The 11,906-nt window shown below is 34.3% G+C and overlaps 1 protein-coding gene across 3 annotated transcripts in view; it reads left to right on the forward strand.

Moving 5' to 3' along the window:
• The window catches only part of Schip1 (Schwannomin interacting protein 1), a 28,671-nt gene extending 18,878 nt beyond the window's left edge, over nucleotides 1-9,793 (forward strand). For 2 of the 3 annotated variants that reach the window (XM_018444741.1, XM_018444742.1), the window contains exons 8-13: nucleotides 382-925; nucleotides 1,941-2,038; nucleotides 6,694-6,805; nucleotides 7,140-7,504; nucleotides 8,010-8,221; nucleotides 8,515-9,793. In XM_018444741.1, coding sequence (XP_018300243.1) covers nucleotides 382-925; nucleotides 1,941-2,038; nucleotides 6,694-6,805; nucleotides 7,140-7,504; nucleotides 8,010-8,221; nucleotides 8,515-8,671 — 1,488 coding nt within the window. In that variant the 3' untranslated portion in view covers nucleotides 8,672-9,793. Of the gene's footprint in view, nucleotides 1-381; nucleotides 926-1,940; nucleotides 2,043-6,066; nucleotides 6,213-6,693; nucleotides 6,806-7,139; nucleotides 7,505-8,009; nucleotides 8,222-8,514 lie in introns of all 3 variants that reach the window. The other variant, XM_018444743.1, reaches the window with a different exon arrangement.
• Nucleotides 9,794-11,906: the final 2,113 nt, after the last annotated feature.

The following is an 11,906-nucleotide window of genomic DNA, read 5'->3' on the forward strand; positions in this document are numbered from 1 at the left end:
AAAATATTTACAAAATATTTAAAATAAATCTTATAAATATTTATAAATATTTTGTAAATATTTTATAAATATTGTGTGCTGTCTGGGAGTCTTGTATTTATCCATGATCTAAGCTAAACTGGCCTTGAATTTCATTAATCCTTGCAACTTGCTGTTACATGCACTATGTTGTTCATCCATAATTAAACTTAATTATCATAGAATATATAATTTCCGTGGCTTCTCTGTCTGAGACCTTTTTGACGTCATTATGCAATTGATTTGCATGACAATTACTATCCCGACTAATCCTACTTCCTGTCATTGGATCTCGCGCCTATCTGACTCGCGATGTTCTCGTGCATGGTCGATTAAACACAAATGATTTCGGTGTGGGCGCAGACGGAGGACGTTGTGGTGGAGCACATCGACCTAATACGCGAGGCAAAGGAATTGCCTCATCCAGATCGCTCCAAAATAGGCAACCGTCAGCCGGTGACGACAACGTCAACGTCGACGGGCGGTTCGGTCGACGACGACGAGTCAGAGAGCAACAGTGACTACTCCGAAGGCTTTGCCGAGGAGCGGCCGACCTATACGAAACTGGAGGAAATCGATTTGTTGTCGAGTATCGGCCGCGACATCGGCGTCGATCTTGAGAAATACGCCCAGCCGGTACCGGACGTGGTCGCGATGGAATCGATCGAGAGTATGCGCCAACCGCGGTCCACCTCGATCGTTAAGGATCACATGGACACCAACAAGCTGTTGGATCGCCAACTTCCGGAGGCATCCAGCGCCGATGCTCGGAAGAAGGAAAAAATGGTTAAGAACCAGGCTAAGCGTCGTCAGCAGCAACAGCAGCAGCAACAGCAGCAACAATCGCGAAACTCTAACTCTCAGAGACGTCTCGATAAGCACCGGGTTGACATCGATAACGGATCTGGTAGATATCTCAACACGTGTGTCTTTTTATTCTATTTGTTCTATTCATTTACAGTTTTAATTTTTCATTTTATAATTCTGCGTTATCGTTTTAGTAATATATCTATACAATATTAATATTATTTCTCTCTAATCATTTAATATTTTGCTACAATTGGTTTTAAATGTTAAACATTATTATCTTTTTGATTTTAATACCTTGTAATTCTCTTTCTCTCTCTTGTGTTAAAATAATTTTTTACAGAATAGATTTCTTCTGTCGTAGATATATTACCAATATTTTTTTGCACAAATTTTCCGTATATCTTTTACATTTTTAGTACAAAACATATAATTCTTTTTAATAAATATGTGCAATACATTTTACGACACTCACGTTCTACTGGAAGTAATTAACTGCAGGCTCACTTTTCTCAGTAATTGAAAAAAAAAATTGATTTTGTATTATCAGTGGCGATTGTGATTCAATGTCAGTAACTGTTATAAGTACAATAATTACACACGACCTTGAAAATGTTAGTTTTAAATAATTATACTCTTTTTTTAATGCCTTAGGTTTATAATTCTTAATATTATAATATAATACTTAATCAAATCTCTCTCTCAAAGTAAGCTTATATTAAAATTAATTAATTATCTGTCAATAAACTTATATGACGGAATAGAGCAACAAGGTTCTCTTAACAATTTTTATATTCAAATCTTCCAGAGTAATGAAATAGTTAATTTTTAATTGAAAAATTGATATCAAATGTTAAAATTTGCAACGAATTTGAGAAACATAGAACGGGATATATCTACAATGTATGTATATATATTTATTGATTGACCCTTGAAAAGTATGGCCGAACGAGATAAACTTTAATTTTGGACTGATCACACTCGAGATTACTTAGGTACACACACGCGATTTGTGAGTAACACGGTTCGTTACTCACTAGTTTCCATTCGGTTGTTCAATACCTCTACCACATAGGATAAAGGTACTCACGTTTGACATTCGTGTATTGTTAAAGGTGGTTTCGACGTTTATAACATCGAGACAGCGATGCCAAAGATCGACCTGGATGCGATCGAATCGCACCTTAGAGCTGCACGTGAGGAGGAACGTCGAGTAAGTAATCAACATTCTTTTCATACAAATCAGTAGTTATTTTTATGACACTTAAATTCTAGCAGGATTATCTACGGACTTTGATTATTATTATAGCAATTTTATTGAATTTGATATCGAATAGGATACTATATATCTTTCTTTAAAATATTATATGTAATTCAAATTATTCGTTTTTCTTTTTATTTAAATATTACATCTTATATACGTTTTTAGATAACATCGTAAAAAGGATGATTTTATGCATATTTATCTAATTAATTTCGTTCTTCGATATGCAATGCAGTTCTATTGATTTCCAATATTTCTTTTCTTATATCATAGAGATAAGTTCTTAAATTAACTCAAGCTCTCGGGTCAATGAAAGTCTTCCGTTCATTCATACACACACATTCTACTTGATGTATTCCAATCGTATCTCATTTAGTTATCGTAATATGTTTGGCAAACACCCAGTAGAGCGTCAATTCTGTTTAAGGTTTCACGTTTGCATTGAATATATATTTTGCGGAAACATCAGCAAGTAGGCGGACGTATATGTAGATCCTTAATACGAGAACTTGTGGAACAGACGTAACAAGATTTCCAAAGGATCGTCTTTTAAAAGCTCATTTGAAAGTGGAATTTTCTTTTTAATCTATCAGAATTTTACGGTACAATAATTATTAATTAAGAAAAGTTGTTAAAAACTGGAGAAAAGTCTGATTATTTAACATCAACAGGCGCGATAATTTATATCGCGCGATTGATAAACCTTGACACTCGATGATTTCCAACAACGAAGCATATAGAACGATGATTAAATATAATAAGTTTTTATAAATCGTCTGTGTATTCAGATGTGTTTTTCAATCATCAACGCAGGAAAATCGTGTAAGATTTTTTTCTACGCTTCGTCGTTTTCGACAGATGACATATTTTGAATATTGTTCACCTAGACCGAGAGATTTATACAGCATCGTGCTCCAAATGTTGAATTGCGCACAGGGCAAAAGTCACGCATGACTGGTCAATCGAAACGCTTTACGCACGACCCCGAATATGAGAGATTTAACGATTTTTTGTTACAACGATGCGATTGATGGAGGCCAACGCTTTGCGTGCGGCAGATTATTCTCTTTCCAGTTGATAATATAATTATGTGATAAATTGAATGTATAACTTTTTATCTCGTGCATCTGATTATTATATGGCGAAGTACATCGTATATTGCATAACATTCACGTTGTTTCTATGCGAAAGGGAATATGCAAGAACATGGAGACAAACTAAATCGATCAAAATCTTTTGGGATATAAAATCATTTAGAAATGTATTTGCACGTGTTTTCTTAAATATTAATTTAATTTAATATATCAGTATATAAATGAAATTTAAAATTATATTTTTGTAATATTCTTAATCCTCAACTAAACTCGATAAAAAAGAAATTTTGACGACGATTATGATTTCCATATTTTCATTATAAAAGTTACACTTTTGTGTTTTCAGACTTTCTAAAAAGTATGTTTTTGGTATATCGTTCAGTTTGTGTTTATTATAAATTATTCAAGTGTACTAATTGTAAGCAACACCTACAGAGCTACTAGAGATACATAATGTACTTACATATACAACGTATAGCACAAAATACATTATGTAAAATCGATATGACACACACGTATATATATCAACTTTCTTATTGTATCTAAAAGTGTGTTATCCCTGAGAGGGATTCCAAACGGAACTGCGGGAATGTGTCTCATCACATCAAGCCATTCATTCTGAAAGCTATTGTAGGTGTCTGCTGAAGACAGTATCAGATGCAATTCTCTTTATACCTATTTTCCGAAGCGAATTGTAAACTCGGAAACATAGTCTCGCATATAAACCAACACATTCTCGTCGAGCACTTTCACCGAGAATCCCCGTGAGAAGCCTTCCTAAATGTTAGGCTCCAGTAGACAGAGCCACCTCCACGACCGCTGTTGCCGCCACTACCACCACCATCATCGCTATTGAACGCCTCCTTCGCGATCAGCAAACCTTAACGAAAGATCTCGGTTCGCTCGACTCGCTTTGCAGTAATATAGTCTCGTGCAGTCTTGTATCGTCTTCATCTCGCGCGCGTACAAGTCTCGTGACTCGTCCTCTAGGTCAATTGCACCTCTGCAACCTTAAACCAATTCTGATCAGCGACTCCCTTTCTAGATCATAGTTCTGTCCGCGGTAGTGCTACAAGAGAGAAAGCGAGTTCGCAAAGCCAGCGAAAGGGGAGGAGCGGTATAAAGAACTTGGAGAAACTTAAGACGAGTTTCTGATAGATATATAAATTTTGCAAGAAAAGAAACTAATTGGTTCGTCGGGATTGGGAGGTGCACAGCGAGAGTGCGCGATCATGGGCAGCAGCAACAAGTCGCGCAAACATTACAAAAAGGACTCAAGATTTGTCGCCGATCTTTACACATTTACTTACGACGATGACTTGGATTGTGTAAGAGACGAAGGGCGACAGCATACATCAGATGTAACTTAGACGCGAGTCACGCGAAAAAATATAAATGTTTGAGTGACGTTGATGAATGACGTGTTAAAATTGGAGCAATTAAATTCGCTCTGTGACTTGGAGAGTACAGAATGTATAATATTCAAGGCATTTCATTCTTTCCGTTTCCAAGTGACAGACTTTGATTGCTAGCCAGGTCTCTTTTCTAAGCGTACGCGAATCTTTTCTATAATGTTTTTCAAATAATACATTAAAAAAGACAATTACATCTGACAAGTTACATCTTTATTTTAATTTTTGGTCGATTAATATAAAATGTTATATATTTTTTTTTTTTTTTTTTTGGAATACTTTTAATGTGAATGAATGAAGTTATAGCATTTTGATTCAAAAGAAAGAAATTCTGTTGATAATTTTGAGGAAAAATACTATGATAATCGAGGATGGTAAAATTCTTTATCTAACAAAAATTTCAATAAAAATTAAAAAGAAGAAATTATTGATTGTCATAATTCATCAATTTCACCAAAGTTATCGTATTTTTTTCATTTTTATTGAACATAATTATCATGGCATATTTAATTTCAATACTAAAAATCGAGATCAGCATAGTTTTTAAGCATTTTAACGTCGGCTATATATGATAAAATATTACTAGCTCGGAATCTGAATCACGTCAATTATTTTAATATATAAGGAAATATATCAGAATTCATTTGCAAAACGTATAACGAGTCACAATATTTCTCAATTGATCTCGTGCATGTGTTTCATTTGTGTGTGACCAATGCACGTGCAGGGAATGGCCGCAATATTATTATGTCTGAATGTCAGGGCCGGATGTTCGGATGTAGGCCCCAAACTTTAGAGGCCGGTTCCACCAATAAGATTTATCTTATTATTTAGTATAACTTTTAGAATAATAAAAAAAAAAGGAAAAGAAAAATTTTTAGAATAATATAGTTTACGTTTATTTTTTTTTAGTTCCCAGGACTAGAAAAAGATAAAAAGTAAATTGGACCGATTAAAATTAATCTTACATTGGTGGAACCGAGTCTTAATAATTCCAAATTTCTGCTCGTGCTGTCATTCTAATCTAACAGGAAGGTCGTCGAACCGCACGATTCGGTACGGTTCCGGACCGACACAGGCGAAAGTGGGTCACGGAAGCGCGCGTTATTAATGAACAAACAGATTTTAGCAAGCAAGTTTTCCTGCTGCGATTGCAATTATATCTTATTCTACAGGGCTTTATCAAACAATTCGCAATTCAAGCCTGAGATTTTTTTATAATTCTAAAAGCTATATTGAATTATTTTTGTAGCACTCCATGATTTTGGAAGATGTTAAGAAATGTTTAGAAGATACCATTTTCGATTATTGTAACATGTGTTTGATTCAATATTTTCAAATCTACAAAAGTCTGTCACCCTTCGTAAGAGAATAAAGTATGTCGCTGCGCGTATTACGCGTTTCATAAAAGTAAAAGGCTTTAATTTGTATATATAAAAGTGGCACCAAGATGAAGAAGAAGCTACCACAGAAATGGCTAAACTCTCGGAACCGGTCAAGGAACCCGAGGAGAAAGAAAAGAAGGGAGAGAATTTGGAAAGGTCTGATTACGAAAGGGAAGATTTAATTACGCGATTCGACAAAGTTGTACGAGGCGAACTTAATGACGATCTGCAGGTGTGAATTAATTCAAATGTGCGAGAGGAAAACATATGTAAAAGCTCTAATTCTAGCGAGATTCGAGTAGCGTCATGTATTCGACATCAAAAGCAATTATAAATTTATGACACTATTGTTACTTATAACTGTTGATATTACTGTTTATTTCTAATTGTATTAATTATAACATGGAAGCAGATTAATTTGCACGTGTCTTATTGTATTTTTAAATGCTTCCTACTTTCCAATTTTAGTTTTTTAAACCATGTAATAAATTATTAACTGGAGAACTGCATGCTTTCTAAAGACTATATAAAAATCGTAAACCACGACTACAAGTGTATAAAAAATATTTTAATGTATATACTTGCTCCTTTGGATTCTTGAATTGCGCTATAATATTCAACAATTGTTATATGTTTATCGTGTTTTATGATTAATATCCGCATACAAAATGTAAAACGTATTAACGCATACCATCTATTCGTTGTGTCCGCAGCGACGAAATGATCGTGAAGAAATCAGAAGAAGACTCGCGATGGGCCCTGATGCCGAAGATTTGCGCGCCGAACGTGGACGAAAACCGAGTCTCCAGTCGCGTCTTCAGAGTGGTTCGTATAGATCTAACAATAAGTTTTAATTTTCTCTATCAGATATTATATGATAATAATTAAGTAAATAAATGACAAAATGTGCAAATGTTAATCTTTAAAGTGACATCAAATTATTAATAGACAATATATACAGAAATTATATTTTTATTTATTTGGTTTTATTGGCACATATATGAGAAAGATACTTGTATGTATATTTAATATTGTTAATATTGCTGATAGGTGCAAAAATGAAGATGATAATTAATCACTAGTTCAATTTCCTTATATATTTTATGAGTAAAATGCTAAACGAAAAATAAAATCACGAGAATGTATTTGCTTTGTACAGGAATGAACCTTCAGATCTGCTTCATGAATGAGACATCATCGGACACAGAGTCGCCGGGTTCAGAGAATGACACATCTCCCGGATCTACGCCTACATCCCTTGGCTCAAAACAATTTGGCGGAAAGCAGAAGGGCCCAACAAGGCCGCAGATGTTGAGTCTGCCATCTCTAAGACTTGATATGGGTGCGAACTCCACACCACCGATCGATGAGGCAGACTTCTTTGCGCGGCAAGCTAGATTGCAAACTGAAGCGCGAATGGCCCTAGCACAGGCCAAGGAAATGGCACACATGCAAATGGAAGTGGAGAGACAGAGGTTGAAACAGAGTCCTATCACCGAGATGGTGCGATGCAGTTTAGAAAAAGTTAGTAGAGTTCAATTTATTGATTAACAATACTTTAGAGTTTAGGTCATGTATAAACTCCATTTCTTATTTTATGGTAAAAAAAATTCTGAATAAAAAAAGCTAACAAAGCATGCATTATCAATACTTCTGTAAATTACGATTGTTAAAAAAAGATTAATATGGCACTTCGGATTTTTAGTAAATTAATTCATATGAAATTTAAATAGATATATTTCTAAACGAGATTTATGTGTGTGTATGTATATATATATATATATATAAAATAAACTGAACCTGTAATTTTTTAACTTATTGATTAGATATGTCAATATACATCTGATTCTTTAGATTAGTAAAAAAAATGTAGAAAAATTTTAATGTCTAACATTTTTATGAAATTCTACAAGTATTTAATTTTGTCTGTAGAACCTGTAATGTAATCTTAATACGCCGTTAGAGATTCCTTTCCAAGATCTGCGTTTTCTTATTTAATAAAGCTTTTGAATGTTATACATGTTTTCAGGTCGGTGTACAGCTGGGAGAGGACAGACGCAGATTATCCCGTGTACTTCTCACGGAGTTAAATGTCGCGCAGCTGCAGGTAGTAGCGAATGATTTGCACGCGAGGATTGCTGCATTAAACGAAGCGCTCGTCGAAGGTCTTCTGAGGAGAGACGATTTGCATATGGAGCAAGATTCAATGCTCGTTGATGTGGAAGATCTCACTCGATACTTGTGAGTTCTAAAATTTATAATCTAAAGACCTTATAACATTCTTTCGTAAAAACAATATATTAAAATTTCTTTTTTTTTTCTTTAGTTAATTGTTTATTAATTCTTCGGTTTTCACGAAATTATTTACAGACTTAATAAAGATATATGCAAAATTTATGACTTATTATAACTTCTGTCCTTGTAAAAAGGATTTTTTTATTAGCAAAATTTTGATTGTAAATTTTAACATTAACATAAAAAAATATAGTAATTGAAAAAGAAAAAACATTAACAATTATAATTTCGTTGTGCAGAGGTGCCAAACAGGAATCATTGAAGAAGAAACATCAAAACATGCAGCAGGCAGCAAGCCGGAACCATCAGCAATCCTCTCCAGCTCCGACGAAGCTGTCGATGAAACCGAAATTGACGCATTTGAATCGCGGTCTGGTTGCTCTTGTAAGAAAATAATCCTTCGCTACGAGACTACGCAGTCTCGTCAGAAATTAAACTCCGAGCGCAGAAGGGCACCACGAGCTTTAGAGACGTGAAAAAGTGAAGAAAGAAAAAATGGATAAATTTTTCTTTTGAGAAAAGAAAAAGAAAAAGTTGTTTCAGAAAAGAAGGTAAAAGAGAGGAGATGAAGAAACTTTCTTCGATAGCTGAGAACGGAATTTTCATTAGGAAAAAAAATGAAGAAAGCTTCTTCGCGAAAAAGAGAATGAAAAATCTCTTTTTCAAGAAAGATGATATACGAAAACTTCGCATGGAAGAAAAAAAAATGATTGCGTTAGAGGCCGTGGTGTGCGTGCTCGAAAACTCTGAAAAACGTAACAATTAGCTTTGATAAAGTGGAATCGTTCCCACTCTGTTAAAGGAAGAGCAAGTATCTTTTCTTGAATTTGTAATTTTTACAGCTTAATTAATTGTCGTTAAGCATGTGGAAATAGAAATTTACATATGTACGTACTGCATAAGCGAACAAAGCAACGATTCTTCGTTTGTATCCCACCGTTTGAGATTCTCCATCTCTCTCTTTCTCCTCGTCTGTATTCGCTCGGCCCCTAAGCTCATGTCAGATTATGTCCCGCGATCCGTGACATGCATGCATGTGTTTACGAGTGTATCGATTATTCGCCTTTAAATAATAGCGTATCATTAGCGAGAACGGATCCCTTCTCTGTTGTATTGTACATATAACGAAGATTTATATCAGATTATTGCCGTATCGAGATTTCACGTGATGTTTAAAGAGCGCTTCGTTCCGGTCGTCCAATATAAGCCGTTCACGTGTGCGTTGATGTGATGTTAAATATTTCGTAAAATCGTGTTAATTTAATTGCGTGTAGAGTATTTTGAACAACAAATTTCTGTATCTTATAAATTCATCCGTAAATTTATAAATTCAACAGTTCCATAAATATTCGGATGTGTATATCCTTGCTTCGGTAAATCTCTAGATCCGCCAATAGAAGCCGTCAGTTGCTTAAATAAATCCTTCACGTATAAATTCATCGTCCCATCCGGCTTGACTGTACGAGATATTGGTAAGACGATAAATAAAGTTTTTATGTATCGCGAACGACAAAGAAAGTCAATATACTTTCTTAAATAACGCAATGCGCGCGCACGGGAAAGTAGAAGAAAGGTAAACGCTAAGGTGGAGGTGAAGAGAATGCAACGACCGTGGAGAACGAAAACCGCGTTACATATCCAAATAAGTGATCTAGTATGCAAAAAGCGATTAGTCCATATATAGAGCAACTATGAAAACGTAATTGGATAGAGATATTTGATCGAGCACGTTTACAAAATTTATGCATGACGATTAAATACGAAGATGACCAGTGCGGGATTCTCTTTTATCGACAATTGTCGTTATCATTCTACTATTCTACTAACTAGCGATAGTCAATCAGAGCTGCTCTTTCTTCCAGGATTGTACCGCCATTAGTTGTCGCTGGCTAACGATAGCGACAATCATCGATAAGAGAATCCCGCTATTGGAATTCGAAATCAAAATTATTCATTGATATGGATTATTCGATTCTTGCATCGTATTATTTTTGCATGCTGGTCTCACATGATCTCATTCACACGCAGGATTTCAAATGTAGACGTACACTAATGCATATGCATAAAAATTTGTAACGCTCTAAAAAAAATTATCTTTGGATTCTTGATTTCTCTTGATTAGGTAAATTTGCAAAAATAGATTACTTAAATTTTACTTATTTAACTGTCTCACATATTTTAGTATTGTATATCATTTATCACCAATTGTATTGGGATTCTATAATCCATGCGTGTGTTTTGGGAAAAACATCTCTTTCAAAAATTGTTTTCACAAATGAGATTAAGATTGAGTATATCCAGCTTGCCAACATCTTTTTCAAAAGTATCGAAATTATTCAATTAAAATGAGAAAGTTTCATTGAAAATAAATCAGAGTTGCCACAGAAAATAAATTTAAAAATTCCCTGATTTTTTTCAGGTTTTCCGGTTGAAAGTGGAAAATTTTCCGTGGCCAATATAAAATATGTAAATTTTAATTTAGAAAATCAAGGATTATGGAAAAGCTATATTATTAAAGCCTATATATAAGCCTATATTATTATATAAACCTATATTATTAAAAATAACGCAAAAAAGCTTAATAGCATAATAAAATTTTGGTTGCAAATTCAAGTCGACAAAAAATAAATTAGTATTAGAAAAAAGAATGCAATTATAACGAAAGAGGGCGATCAAATAAAAATACTGAATAAAATATAAATTTTAATTATTTTATTAAAATCATTTAAAGTGCGCGAGTTTTGAACGTATTTGACTATAAACGTCAGATATAATATTTAAAAAATTGTAACAATTATTTGGAATAGGAACAGTTTAAGGAAATTGTGAGCAAAAACCGGACTTTTCCCAGTTTTCCATGACCAACTTCAATATCCATGACTTCCCAGTTTTTCCGGTTCTGTGGCAACCCTGATAAAGAAAGATGATATAACGAGTTTGTAGTTCTTAATTGCGTGTTGGAGACTTTTTCTTAAGATCCACTCTCGATTACGACAATGTTGCATTATAAAATTGTCAGTATATAGAACTTTCGATTAATTCTATGAAACGAATTCTACTCGCCCATGGTTAATCGAGAACAAAAACAGCTTTTAAGCCACCGATCGTAGTATAATTGAAATAATATTTAAAAAATAGGGAAAATTGCTTTAAAAACATGATCAACGCAAAAAATTGAACTGAAGGTTGCACAGTCAGTGGTCATAAAGTACCATCAAAGAGAGCCACATATTATCTACAAAATACTTTTAATCGTAATATTAATAATATACAGATTGTAAATAACTAAACAATAATAAAATATGCTGTAACAAGTTCTTCCTCCCCTCTCTCTCTCTCTCTCACACACACACACACACGCGCACATTCACTCACTCACTCACTCACTCACTCATTCACTTACATTTTCGTTCTCATTTTCATGCTTTCTCTTCTTCTCATTGTCAATTTTCTTCTAGTTCCGCCTCATGAAGGACCGAAACAATGAAGAAGGCACGGGGCAGTATCGGATGGTGTTTCTTTTCGATTTCAATATGCACCTTTCTTTTTCTCTCCCTCATACTTTTAATTTCAATTACCACCGCGACAAGAAGTTTTCGACAGCTTCTTGTTCATTTTCACTGCTTCGTCG

This window comes from Mycetomoellerius zeteki, unplaced genomic scaffold (assembly GCF_001594055.1).
Source record: "Mycetomoellerius zeteki isolate Tzet28-1 unplaced genomic scaffold, Tzet1.0 scaffold154, whole genome shotgun sequence".
Taxonomy (NCBI): domain Eukaryota; kingdom Metazoa; phylum Arthropoda; class Insecta; order Hymenoptera; family Formicidae; genus Mycetomoellerius; species Mycetomoellerius zeteki.